This window comes from Notamacropus eugenii, chromosome 5 (assembly GCF_028372415.1).
Source record: "Notamacropus eugenii isolate mMacEug1 chromosome 5, mMacEug1.pri_v2, whole genome shotgun sequence".
Classification (NCBI taxonomy): Eukaryota; Metazoa; Chordata; class Mammalia; order Diprotodontia; family Macropodidae; genus Notamacropus; species Notamacropus eugenii.
Window position 1 is genome coordinate 51,823,593 of NC_092876.1, and position 13,139 is coordinate 51,836,731.

At 38.1% G+C, this 13,139-nt stretch overlaps 1 protein-coding gene across 6 annotated transcripts in view; it reads left to right on the plus strand.

The window, feature by feature from the left end:
- VPS13D (vacuolar protein sorting 13 homolog D) overlaps window positions 1-13,139 on the plus strand; it is a 335,894-nt gene that overhangs the window by 98,803 nt on the left and 223,952 nt on the right. For 5 of the 6 annotated variants that reach the window (XR_011967006.1, XM_072608911.1, XM_072608913.1 and 2 more), the window contains 3 exons: window positions 5,255-5,377; window positions 7,749-7,823; window positions 13,018-13,120. Coding sequence is in view for 5 of the 6 variants with exons in the window: in XM_072608911.1 (XP_072465012.1) it covers window positions 5,255-5,377; window positions 7,749-7,823; window positions 13,018-13,120 (301 nt within the window). In the remaining variant the exon portion in view is untranslated. The remainder of the gene's footprint in view (window positions 1-5,254; window positions 5,378-7,748; window positions 7,824-13,017; window positions 13,121-13,139) is intronic. The other variant, XM_072608914.1, reaches the window with a different exon arrangement.

The following is a 13,139-nucleotide window of genomic DNA, read 5'->3' on the forward strand; positions in this document are numbered from 1 at the left end:
TTGGACATGTGAAATTTAAGATATCTAAGGAACATCTAGTTTGAAATTTTCATCAGGCAGATGGAGATATGACTGGAGATCAGAGCTAGATAAGGAGATTTAAGAGTGATCTTCATAGAGATCATTGTTGGATCCATGGGAGCTGATGAGATTACCAAGTGAAGTAGTAGAGGAAGAGGAGAAGGATGTCCAGGATAGAGAAAAGGTTTGGAGGAGCCACTGTTATGAATTGGACAGTAAATTAATTAGGGTTATGTAGGATTATCTAGCAGCAGTAAGGGCCTAGCTCAGGTTGTATAACATAAATTTGTAGTGGAACCAGCCAGCAGTTTCCTGGTTTCCTCCACCTTCATTCAGGAGAGAGAGAGAGAGAGAGAGAGAGAGAGAGAGAGAGAGAGAGAGAGAGAGAGAGAGAGAGAGAGAGTATGTGATGCATATATACGCATACATGCACACATACGTGTATGCATGTGTAATGCATATATGCACGTGTGACACGTGCATGTATGCGCTCATGTGTATACACATGCACACATGTAAATACATATACACACGTGTGTACACACATGTGTATACATATTATGTGTGTATATATAAGTACATGCATATATATGTGTGTATGTATATGTATCACATTTGATGATAGGATAAAGGTAGAAGGGTCTAAGAGTTTAGTGTAGTTGAACTGATTGATTCAAGTGGTCAAAATGGGGAATGGAGAATTTAGTGCAGAAGTGATTGCTTGGGAAAGAACTGAAGGTCCAACGATTAGAGGTCCCAGTATGGATGAAGAGCAGGATTTGGGGTTACAGGGCAGTACAAAAGGTGAAATGGTAATTGATTGTGACCAGATCAGGGAATTTCAGAGTACGTGAACATGGAAGTGATACGTTTGTGGATGATGGCAAGATCAAATATATGACTGTTTCTATGTATGGCTGAGGGGTGGTGGAGGAGTTGCTCATGTATAATGTGTAAGTTAGGAACTCTGAGGTTAAGATATATGAGGCAATATAAATATGTCTGTTGAAGTCTCATAGTATGAGAGTAGTAGTTAGGGAAGAGATAAAGATTGTAGATCAGTCACTAGACTCATCAAAGAAAGAAGGGGAGAGCCCCTGACAGCAGACAGTAACTGCCAGATGTGGCTTTCCTTCCAGATCCTAAACATCATCTGGCCTTTCTGTCTGCCATGAACTGAACTCTCCTTTATGTCTTCCCAGTGAGGGCAGAAACTATCCTACTCTTCTGTCTGTATCCATCACTTAGCCCAGCGCTTGGTACACAGCAAGGGCTTAATAAATGCTTTTCCCCCCTTATTGTAAGAAAGATTTTTTAAAAAACATTTATTATATACAGCTTTATTTATTTATTATTTATTTATTATTATTATTGATTTATTATATACAGCTTTTTTTCTTCAAGTTGTAGCTTTCTAAGCTGTCCTACTTCTGTGGTCTTTTTCTAAGTCATCATTTTCAGGGTTTGTTTTGTTTTTTAACAAATAATTCTCAATTTTTTCCACTTATATGTAAAGATAGTTTTTAACATTCATTTTTCATATGATTTTGAGTTCCAAATTTTCTCCCTCTTTCTTTCAGAGACTGAGGACCAAGGAGCAATGAAATATTCCTAGGAGTTTTCATTTGGGGTTTCTTTTAGGAGGTGACCTGTGGATTCTTCCTGTTTCCACTTTTCCCTCCTGTTCTAAGAGACCTGGGCAGTTTTCTTTTAAGATTTCTTGAACTAGGCCCTATTTTTGTTCAGGACTTTTAGGCAGTCCAATGAACCTTAACTTTTTCCTCCTGAATCTGTTTTCTAGGTCAGTTGTTTTGACCTTGCATTTTTTTCTTCTTTTTCTAATCTTTTTACTTTGTTTTAATATATCCTATTGTCTTCTGGAATCATTAGTTTTTATTTGGTTCATTATAATTTTCAGCTTGTTTGTTGTTTGGGCAAGATTTTATATCTCTTGGGTGAAACTGTTGATTCCTCTTCCATAGTTCTCATATAACTTCCATTTTATTTCCTCTAACACTCCCATTTCATTAATTAAAAACATTTTTAAAAACTCTTTAAAAGCGAGCAAACCCAAGTCTTGCTTCATCTCTTCCAAGAATTCAAGTTGTGCTTTTCTTTGAGGCTTTGCCTGTAGATATTTTAGGATCATTCTCTGTCTGGATTTATGTCTTGAGTGTTCTGTCACCATAATAGCTTTTTATGGTTGGATTCATGTTTTATTTGCCTTCAGCCTCACTTTGGACTTGATGTGAGGACTGGGTTCTGTGCATTTCTGAAGGGAAGGTCTGAGCTGAGCCTTCTGTTGCTTTCTTGGGGGCATTGAGTGTTGTGTTATTCCAGGTTCTCAGGGACAGCTCAGGCCAGGGACCTGCAAACTTCCATTGCTCCCAAAGTGGTCTGATCCAAGGCAGATTCTGAGCCATTCTGAGATCTGTAAGTTTCTGATCTGGTTTGGATCTGAGCAATAGTGACTGCTGGTGGACTCAACCCTTATCCACCAATGGGGAAGCATTCCTGGTTCAAAGGACAGAAAAAGACTTCCCTTAGGCCTGATATCCTGGCTCTGGGCTTTATTCAGGGCTAGAAGCTGGAACTGAGACCCTTCTCTGCTCTGGGGTCAGAGTCATACTGCTCCTATTTGCTTCAGAACTTCCTTTCTTGGTATGTAGGCTGAAACCTCTGACTCCTCCTTAGCCTGGAATGCTACCCTTGAGCGCTGGAACTGGAACCAGGCACTGGGTAGTGAGCACAGTTGTTGCTGCTCCCTACATGAGTTTGCTTTGCTCTGGTCTGTATCTGGGAGGTCCTCTTGCCCTGACACCCTAAAGCGCTTCAAGTGAACTCTCTTGGCCAGACCCTGTTCTCTGTGACCACAGAGGTCTCAGTGTGTCTCTTTATGCCAACTTGGGCTGGAAAAATGACACAGTGACTTTTTCTTGAATTTCCCAATAAGGATTCAGTCATTTTCTAGATCTCTTTGGAAGAATGTTATTTTTTTTTTTTGGATGATGGGAATGAATGGTTCTAATTTCTTCTACTCTGCCACCTTGACGCTATTTCCTCTTTGGCTCTTTACAAGCAGTATTCTCTGTTTTTTCCCCCAAATGTCACAGGAGTGAATTTGGATTTATTTCATGTAGACTACCTATTCAGCACTTTGTCTATGATATTTGTTTGGCCTTGTTCTCTGTGTAGCAAGGGAAGCTGCCTGTGTTATTCCCTCTTATATGTTGTTTTGTCCTAAACCTTAAAGTTACCTTGGTTCTGGGACCTCTGACTCAGAGGTGTGTGTTTGTCTGCTTCTTGGCCAATTTAGAGACTTTTAGTTCTAGATTAAGATGATGGAAAATTAGAAGCACACACATCCTCTGTTCCTAGCTTCATGGTTATGATGTTGGTTATCTTTACTCTCTGTATTGAAAGCAGGACTCAGGTATAAGTCTTTAGTCTTTGCCTAGCCAGCCTTGAATATTGGCTATGTTTTAGAGGCATATGTTATTTTGCAAGTTTGTAAAATCTTTAGAAGTTGTAGTGATGGGTTAAGTATGGGATTAAGCAGTGCCACACCCCACACTCTATCAAGAATAAAGAGAATATATGTGGGTATAAAATTAGACTAGAGGTCTGTTGATACAGATGATTGAAGATATTACTTTAGAGGAGTAAATGCTGTAGATTTTTCTTTATTAAGGAATAATTTTCCCAGAACAATGGTTGGATTTTCAAACCACCTGACAGTAACTGACACTGACAAGTCTTAATGATATCCTCATGATCCCTTAGTACGTGTTTTTCTTTCTTTGAGCTACTAAAATGTCACTGAACCACAATATACTTTTTAAATTAACAGACAGTAAACTGTAATGGAAAATGGTATTGCATTTTAAAACTGATTTTTCAGTCAGAAGTAAAGACTGCAGTCTTCAATAAGTCTAGTGATCTTTAACCTACTAATAGTTATTTACTATAAAATAGCATGGTTGCCCACATAATCCATGTTGATATATATCATTGCACAAAGACAGTATTGGTGCTTTGAAGAATTTTATAATTGTTAAAGTCTTTAAAAGTCAGAGCAAGCTAGCTATAAAGTGGAAGAAGTGATGGACTTGGTGTCAGAAAAATCTGAGTTCAAATGTTACTTTGACTTAGATACTTTCTAGCTATGTGATTCAGGGTAATTCATTTAACTGTTTCAGTTTCCTCATATATAAAATGGGAATAATAATAGCACCTGTCTTTCTGGGTTCTTATGAGGCTCCAGCACAATAATTGTAAAGGGCTATGGAAATCTTCAAGTGCTACATAAGTGCTGCAGTTATTATTGATTTAATTTGTCTTTATATTATTTGTGTGTGTGTATATGCGTGTGTATCCTTTCCCTTTCTCCTAATATATTAGCCACCCCTTGTGAGAAGCATAAAAAATACTGAGCATGAAAAAGCAGTTTGGAATAACCAGCCAACACCAGCTCTGTCTGACAATACGCGGGATGTTTCGTAGCCCTAGTCCCCTGCCTTTGCAGAGGAGGGAGATGCCTTTTAAAAAAAATCTTTTCCCGTGAGCCAGACTCATTCATTACCACTGTCTGCTGTTCAATTTGTTTTTGTTCTTTCCGTTAGCATTGTTGCATTCACTGTGTACAGTTTTCCTAGTTCATCACTTTGTATCTGTTCATATGTCTTCCCATGCTTCTCTGAATTCTTCATATTCATTGTTTCTCTTAGTTGATCAATGTTCTGTCAGTTTGTGCACCATGATTTGTGTGGCCGTTCCCTCATCAGTGGCATCTACTTCGTCTCCAGGTGTTTGATGCTACAAAAATTGTAGCTATAAATATTTTGATAGATATGTTTATCTATTAGTAAGTGCTAAACTGATCTCAGATTTATATATTTCTCAAGTGGTATCGTAATCTCTAAGCCTTTATTTCTATGGCTGAAACGGGTAGTTTTGAGGAGGGAGGAAAAACGAGTGTTCTCATTTTGACTTTTCTAGGAAGATATTGTCTCTTAGTAGTTATTGAGTGTTCTTCGTCCAAATCTGGCTTTGGGTTAATCCAGTAGCAGTAATGTTGCTCTGCTCTGAGACAGAATGGTAAAACAATGTTCATGATGGGCTCTTTGGTCATTTAGCTGACTTCATTTTACATTGTAGTATTTTGTTCCTGATTTTAATTTTTAACTTTCATATCCTCACTTGTTCCTATTTTTATCTTGGGGATTCTTTCTAGATCAGTATGTAAGTACCAAAGAATCATGGATGGCGGATTATTGTAAACAGGACAAAGAAATGGACATAGCCAAATCAGAAAGTTGGATGGGCTCTTCTGTGGATCCTCCATGCTTCGGACAAAGTAAGATGTTTATTATGTATACGAATGTCTTAAGTCATACTTGACTTAGTAGTCCATTGTTTCACTGAGGAATTCCAAGCAGTATTATCAGCCTTCATGCAGTAAACTACAGGAAATATTACATATCCTCTGTAGTTAATCTCTGCAACTGACAGCTCTCTAGCACAAAATTATCTACCTCTTCCTGAGATAGATAAAAACATCTGCAGATCTTCAACACATTCTGATACATGTGATGTTATAAATTGATACTTCTAAAATTTTAGCACAGTCAACCTCTAGAACATTGTTTCATTCTTTGAAATATTGCTTTTCCTGTGGAGTGAATCCATGACTAGTTTCAACCTCCATTGAAAACCCTGTTTAATTTTTCTAGATATATAGAACAACGGCTTGGATATAAGTCCTAAAAAGTGGGAGGGCATTGGCATATCAAGGGTGAAATAAATAAACAGCCTCAGTGTATTCACAAAGAATCTAAGAATAGTATATGTAGCCCTCTGAATGTAGAGTAATCTCATTTTATTCTTTGATAACTATATTTTCTTTCCTCATTGCCTCACTTTGAGCTTTGTTTTTCTAAGAGCTGAAGAATAATGATGAACAGCAGTTTCATAACTAATTGTTATCCAAATTCAGTTCTGTCCCAGCCCTTTAAGTCTAATTTCTTTCGGGAAGTCTCTGTGATTACATTTCTTGGCTGGACTTCATATAGCCCATGAATACTTCAGAAATAATCCATCTGGTCTGCAAACATGTCATAGGCAGATGGGCTTTCTTAAGTGCCTGAAGTGTTTGAACTGGCTCATCTCTCCTTAGGGTGTGCAAGTGGCCTCTTTCTGTCTTCCTTGTACTTCTAGAAGGGAGAGACAAAGAAATGTCAGCTGTGATTGTTCTCGGTGTTCCCAATTCGCTGCTTCTGAGAATCACAAGGTCATAGTTTCAGGAGTCAGGGCCTTTTGAAACGTTGTCAGCTTCAATTCTCTGTCTTTTCCTCTACACTTCTCAATTTATGTGTTGAGAAAATGTAACAGTCTATTCAGAAGACTTCAGACAACCACTAGAATTTGTAGTACAGGCAAGGGAGCAGTTTTCTAAACACACTCGCTTGTTGGAAGAGTCTTTTTCCCAAGTCGGTAGTAAATACAGACATAAGGCTGTTGGATCTTCACAGTTCTGAAGAGGCAACAATTCATTTTCTTTTTAATAGTTAACAAAAGAGGACATATGTTTGTTATGTGGCATTGATAAAGTATTGTGTAGAGTTATTTAGTTCGAGGTCATATTTTCTCAGATTTATAGACATATAGCCCATCTTTTTCTTTATGAAAAGATCTATAAAAGCACGTAAAAATGTCTGTTCTTTCTTTCTTTTGTCATTCTTCCCTGTCTTCTAAATAAATAGAAATCTTTATGAAAAGATTTATAAAAGCATATAAAAATGTCTACAACTTTTTTTTCATTCTGCTCTACCCCCTAAATGAATAGAAATCTTTTTGTAAGTGTACTAAAATTCTTAATATTAGACTGATCAGAATCTACAGGACTACAATAAGAAGTCATGTTTCTAATAAACTGGAAGAAACATACATAGACAAGACTGGATTAGAAATTGGAGCTCGTGGAATTCAGATTCTGACATGAAATCTGATTGGTGGACATGCTAATTTCTCAGATGTCATTGAGTAGTGCACAGGAAAATTTTGGTATGAACTTTGGGCATGATCATTGACTTTATTTCCTAAGGTTGTAGATTCTAAAGGATGAATCATCGGGCTTTTCAGAGTTGATGGATTTTGAAGCCAATGAAAATATGAATAAAGATCTCTTAATTTGGATTTTTTAAAATGCATATTTAAAATTATTTTTAAACTTAGGATTTTCAAAGCCATCAAAGTGAGGCAACTCATTAGTAGAGACTGTTTGACTATAAGAAATATATTGGCTTTTTTCATTCTCTTTTGGAGACATTGTCTTCCTTTGCTGAATTTAAATGAAGCTATCTTTACTACCATCTTTTAAAACAGATTTTTAAAGTAACTTTTCTGTGCTGTCTAAGTATATGCATACATTCAAATTCAGAGCCTTTAAAAGGCTTCAGTTTGAGTATGTTAATTTTTCTTTCCCTGATTCTAAGGGAGAGTCTGCTAGTTAACATGATAGAACTTCCACACCAATGGGAAGTAACATTTCCTTGGAAAAAAGAAATATCTTGATCCCTTTGTCTAATGCATCATTAGCCACTGCCCAACTGCATGGTACGTGCTCTGTTTGTGTAGTTCTTTATTCACATGTGTGTAAGCGATGAAGGTGAATCTGCTGTTTGCTGTCTCTTTCCTTATCTGCTAACTTTGTCTTTCCTGTCTACCAGGCCTACCCCTTGTCTACCTTAGGACTAGGAGTACAGCCAGTCTGACTAACCTAGAGCACCAGATCTATGCTAGAGGTACAGTACAGCTAAGGGAGGGAATGCATGGCTGCTATGGTCTACCAAATGTCTTGCACAATAATCCTCTCTGACTTGGAGCTGATTTTCTATCCTGCTTGTGACTATTTCATTTTAGCAAGAACAATAAGAACATTTGACTTAACATTAGAATTAAACCACAATTGCTTCTGATGTTATATCTTTTCCATTCCCTTTCCCCTTCTGGTGAAGTACAAAAAACCAAAACTTCTTTTTGCCGGTTTTTGGCAGTTGTGACATTGTACAAAAGGAAATACTATGTTAACTGGTGGCCATGTCTCATGTTGAAAGGCTTGCAAATGATGGGAAAATTCTTCCACAAACCAACATTACAAATCTCTTTGTTTATAAAACACTTGGTAAACATTTATTCTTATGGGAATGCAAAGGAATTTCTGGAATATGAGACATTTTAAAATCCTCATGCTATTACCAAGATAAAAATTTCTTATAGTTTTGAATTAGATACACGTGGTGCTTAAGAAATAGAGGAGAAAAATGTTCCTTCATTTCTGCCCATGACCCTAGGATCCCTTGAGGCAGAAAGAAAAGGAGGAAGTGTTGGTTGGCCAGGTAGAGTATTGGAAGAAAGAATAGAAAAGTGAGGACGTCTGCATCCCAATGTGCCATTTATTCTTTGGTTTCAGTGAGTGCCCTCAGTTGCAGCTGCCCCTGGGGCACAGGGTATTTTGTAAAAGAAGCTGCTCAGAAAGAGTCCACCCAAGTGTGAAAGCAGAGGCGTCAGTGAAATGGTGGGGTTTTTTTTGTTTTTTTTTAATCAATATTGGAGTGTGAGGGAAGATTTTTAAAGAAAGAAATGCTTTGACATTTGTAATAGCATTATGTCTTTTCCAAGGTATTTTCTGGTTTATTTCATTTTATTCTTGCAAAAAACTTTATAGAGGTAGGTAGTTTGGACAGGGATTATTATTGATGAAGAAGCTCATGTTCAGAGAGTTCATATAGTTAGTAGAATGAGAGCTAGAATCCAGCTCTTTTAACTTCTAATCTGGTGTCCTTTTTGCTACAAAATGTCCACAGAGTGGAAACCTTGGGCTTTGTTTATAACAGCCAAATTAATTATTTGAAACAAGTCCAAAGGGGAAGGCATTTCTCAAGTTGTAGCCAAGTGAAGCCAAACTAAGATGTGACTAACTTGAAGCTTTTTTTCTCATTTTCTGAAGAGATTGTGGTCCCTGGAGGCAAATTTTCTAAAGGCATCAAGGGAAACCATTCTCTTTGGTGGCCTTCAAAATTTCTTTCTCCTGTTGCATGGCTAGAATCCAAACTCCATTTATTTTGGGACATAATGTGGGAGCTGTTTGGTCAGCTTGGCTTCTCCCTGGTGTAGGATTTAGGCTGTTGTAGCATGTGCAATCAGTGGTTTTCTCATTGGATAAGTGAGTGTCTGAAGTTTGCTTTGGTATATCTGACAAATATGAGAAATTTTGTGACTTAGGCAGTTTGCCTAGCTGTGCTTTTTAATTTGTAAAACCAAGTACCCTTTTTAAAAAAGTACTTCATTTTAAAAAATGAAGATCTGCCTTCTCTTTTTCCCACTTTCCCTCCCCTCCCAGTAAAGAAAGCAAGAAAAACAAACCCCCTGTTATACATGCATAGTCAAGCAAAAAAACAATCCTTGCATTGACCATGCTTCCTACCCCCCAAAAAAAGTCTCAATTTGTACTCTGAATCTGGCTCTTCTCTGTGAGGAGGTGGGCAGCCTGTTTCATCATGATTCCTCTGAAGTCATTATGGGTCATTGTAATGATCAGAGTTTCTAAGTCTTTTGAAATTGATTGATTTAGTATGGTTTTTACTGCGTAAAATGGTCTGGTTCTGTTCCCTTCACTTTGCGTCAGTTTATAAAAGGCTTGTCAGGTTTTTCCAAAACCATCCCCTTCACCATTTCTTATAGCAGAGTAGTATTTCATCACATTGATATAACTTGTTCAGCCAACCCCCAATTTTTAGATATCCCCTCAATTTCTAATTCTTTGCTACCACAAAAAGAGTTGCTATAAATGCTTTTTGTATGTCTGGGTCCTTTTCCTTCTTTGCTCTCTTTGGGGGATAGACCTAGTAGTGATATTCCTAGAGTAAGGGTATATATAGTTTAATAGCTTTTTGGGCATGGTTCCAAATTGCTCTCCTGAACGGCTGCACCAGTTCACAGCTCCACCAGTAGTGCATTAGTGGGCCTGTTTCCCCACATCCCCTCCAGTATTTGTCATTTTCATTTTTTTTTGCCAACTTAGCCAATCTGATGGGTGTGAGGTGGAACCTCAGAGTTAAAGCCAAATACTCTTAAAAGTAAAGGCTCCTAATATTTTGTTCATTATAACAGTGTTCAAAATCATTTGCCACATGTTCTTTTGAAAATGTAATTTGTAAATGGAATCTTATAGCCTGGCTCACAGTGGGATATGAAAGGACATCTGGATTCTTTTCCTGCTGGGTGCTTTACTATAGTAAATGCTACTTTCTTATTGAAGTCATGGAGTGAGAGGGGCCTTACAGATTTCCACAATATATGCTGTTTGCCCTTCAGATGGCTCTTAAATTTTTCATTCCCTCTCTTGCTCATCAGCAGCATCACAATTACTTCTTAACTTTGTGCTTTATGTCTCATTGACTAGTAATTTAAACACACACACACACACACACACACACACACAAAACACCTCACAAAACTTGGAAAGTAAGGAAAGCAATTAGTGAAAGTAGGTATTTGAAAATTAGAGAAGGTATCTTTGGAAATAGCTGAGATTCTAAAAAATGATCGACTGATTAGTGATGGAGAGATTGTGTAAGAGAGACAGGAGGTTAAGTGTTATCCACTGGAGGTTTTCAGTTTTTAGCATTTTACTGCACGCTGGAACCTGATGAGCTCTAGTGGTTGTCAAAACAGAGGCTTGCTCTAACCTGAAAGTGCTTGTCTAGAACCACTTACTGTATTAACTTCTGAAAATATTTGATGATAAAAAAAGGATAATAAGAAAGTTATTACTTTTCAAATGGCAGTGATCTTTTCTTCCCATTAGGCTTTTATGAAACCACCCCCGTGCCTTACTTAGAAGGCAGTAAAACTCTGCAAGGGCTGTATGTTATTCTTTAGCTTTCATTGCCTGGAAAAATGTGGTCGTACATGGTGAATTTTATTTGGCTTTAGTTCTCCTCCTTGGTCAGAATTTGCTATTCCCTCCTGATGCCATTTTATCCATTGTAACTGTAAATCCACTTGGGGGCGTGTGTGTGTGTGTGTGTGTGTGTGTGTGTGTGTGTGTGTGTGTATTTTTCATTTATTCACTGAGAGGCTGGTAAGTAGGGGGGATTCAACTACATTTATTTTTGCTATTCTCCGTATGATCATCATCATCATCTCTGCAGAGAGGAGTTGGGGCACTCTCCCCTGCTACTAATACTTATTATACCAATCTGGGGAGAAGAGAAAATAATGATAATAGGAATAAGGCAAGCAACAATTCCCATATCTCCCCACAAAGTCATCTGTAACTGCTCTGAAAGATTCAGAACCACCTTTCTACTGGTTAAGTGTCTTTAGTAGGGAGGACAAGTTTCTTACTGGTAAGAGCCATTACCCCCATCTTCTTTTTCTAACCCTATGGCCTCATTCTGAACTCCCACCACCAATCCTCAATATTCACCATACCCAGGCCAGCACAGCCCTAAGTCATCAGCCACCACAAATGGCTGCCCTCTTCCACTGCCTAATGGAGGGGGAGATGGGAGATAGGGAAGTCTCTATCCTTATAGTTGCACTGGGAAATATGTTCCTGACACCCTAGTTTGGTACTCCGAAGATCTCCTCTTTCTCCTAGAGACATTATAATTTATTTTGTTTAAGGTCTGTAATACTGTTAGTGCTGTAATTCACATGGGGCTTTTAGGGTTGTCCAGGAAATCACATTAACTTTTATAAGATTTTCTATGGGAAAAATAGCTTCTAAATTCCAAACAACTAACTTACAAAGGAACTTTTGTAATACCATTAATTGGTAAATTGGTGACTGACTATGTATATATTGTAATTTATAATTGTCTAATCATTTCTTGTGTATGAATGTGGCACAGGTCACAGGCTCTTTTAGGACAGAAATAATATCTTATATTACTTCCATATTTCCACATCCCCTAAGACAATGCTGTGCCTATAGAAAGTTGTAATCGTGTCCATGACATTGGGCAACTGAAAATATTCCTTTGCAATTGTCTTGTGTCCTGTGAGAAGAAGGAAACAATAACTTGGTGGCAGCAGAGGAAACCTTCTGCTGTGTCCGTTCTGTTTAATTTTCCAGGTTCCCAAGGCATCCGTCTCTTCCTTGGGTATACGTTGGGAATGGGTTGTCACAGAAATGAGGGGGCATCTCTCTCGATTAGCGAAGCCTTTTAAGTAAGTTGTGGCTTTTGAACCAGGTTTTAAGTGGATCATTGTTTACTATAGGCTTTTTCCAATTCATTTTGGTTATTTACACATCTTTTTGGGGTTTATTTTTCTTGCTTCCAAAGTAGTCAGCCCCTGAAGGTTGTTCTTCAGAGGTGTGAGTTATACTAGGCTCAGTAGTATGATTAGGAGAGAGTGAGACAGGAAGCAGTCAATACTGACTCATTCTGTACTCCATATTGGTGTTCGAGGCACATTCTTGCCATGCTGGCTAACGAGTTCATAAGTGTACATGATTTGGAACTGGAAGGGACCGTAGAGATCATTTAATCCAGTACCTTCACTTTACAGGTGAGGAAATTGAGTCATTAAGGTGATTTGGCCAAGGCCACTGGGACAATAAGCAGGGCCAGGATTTGAACTCAGATCCTTTGATTATAAATTTGACAGTCTTTCTTCTGTGCCATATGTCAGCGGAGTTCCCGTTTGTCTTCCTGCCATATGCTGTATAGAGAATAGAAAATCATGGCTTTTCAACCATGTTTTGAATGGATCAGTGTCTGATGCAGTCTTTTTCCAGCTTATTTTTGTTATGTACACATTTTCTTGGGGTTTATTTTTCTTATGTTCCTTTTGTCTTCTCTGCCTTCATTTGGTTTGTGCAGGCTTTACTTTGGGGCACCAACACCATTTAGTTGTGGGGAATTTCTTTGATGTCCTGGAGTATGGGTTTTCTAATAACCTTCCTTGATGGCTTTCTCACCATAGAGATGAAAACCCCCAAACGCCGGCAGCCGTTTGTCCCCTTTGCTCTGAGGAATCACACAGGGTGCACCTTGTGGTTTGCCACGCTAACAACTACCCCAACCAGGTAAGGAGTCCTGACAAGA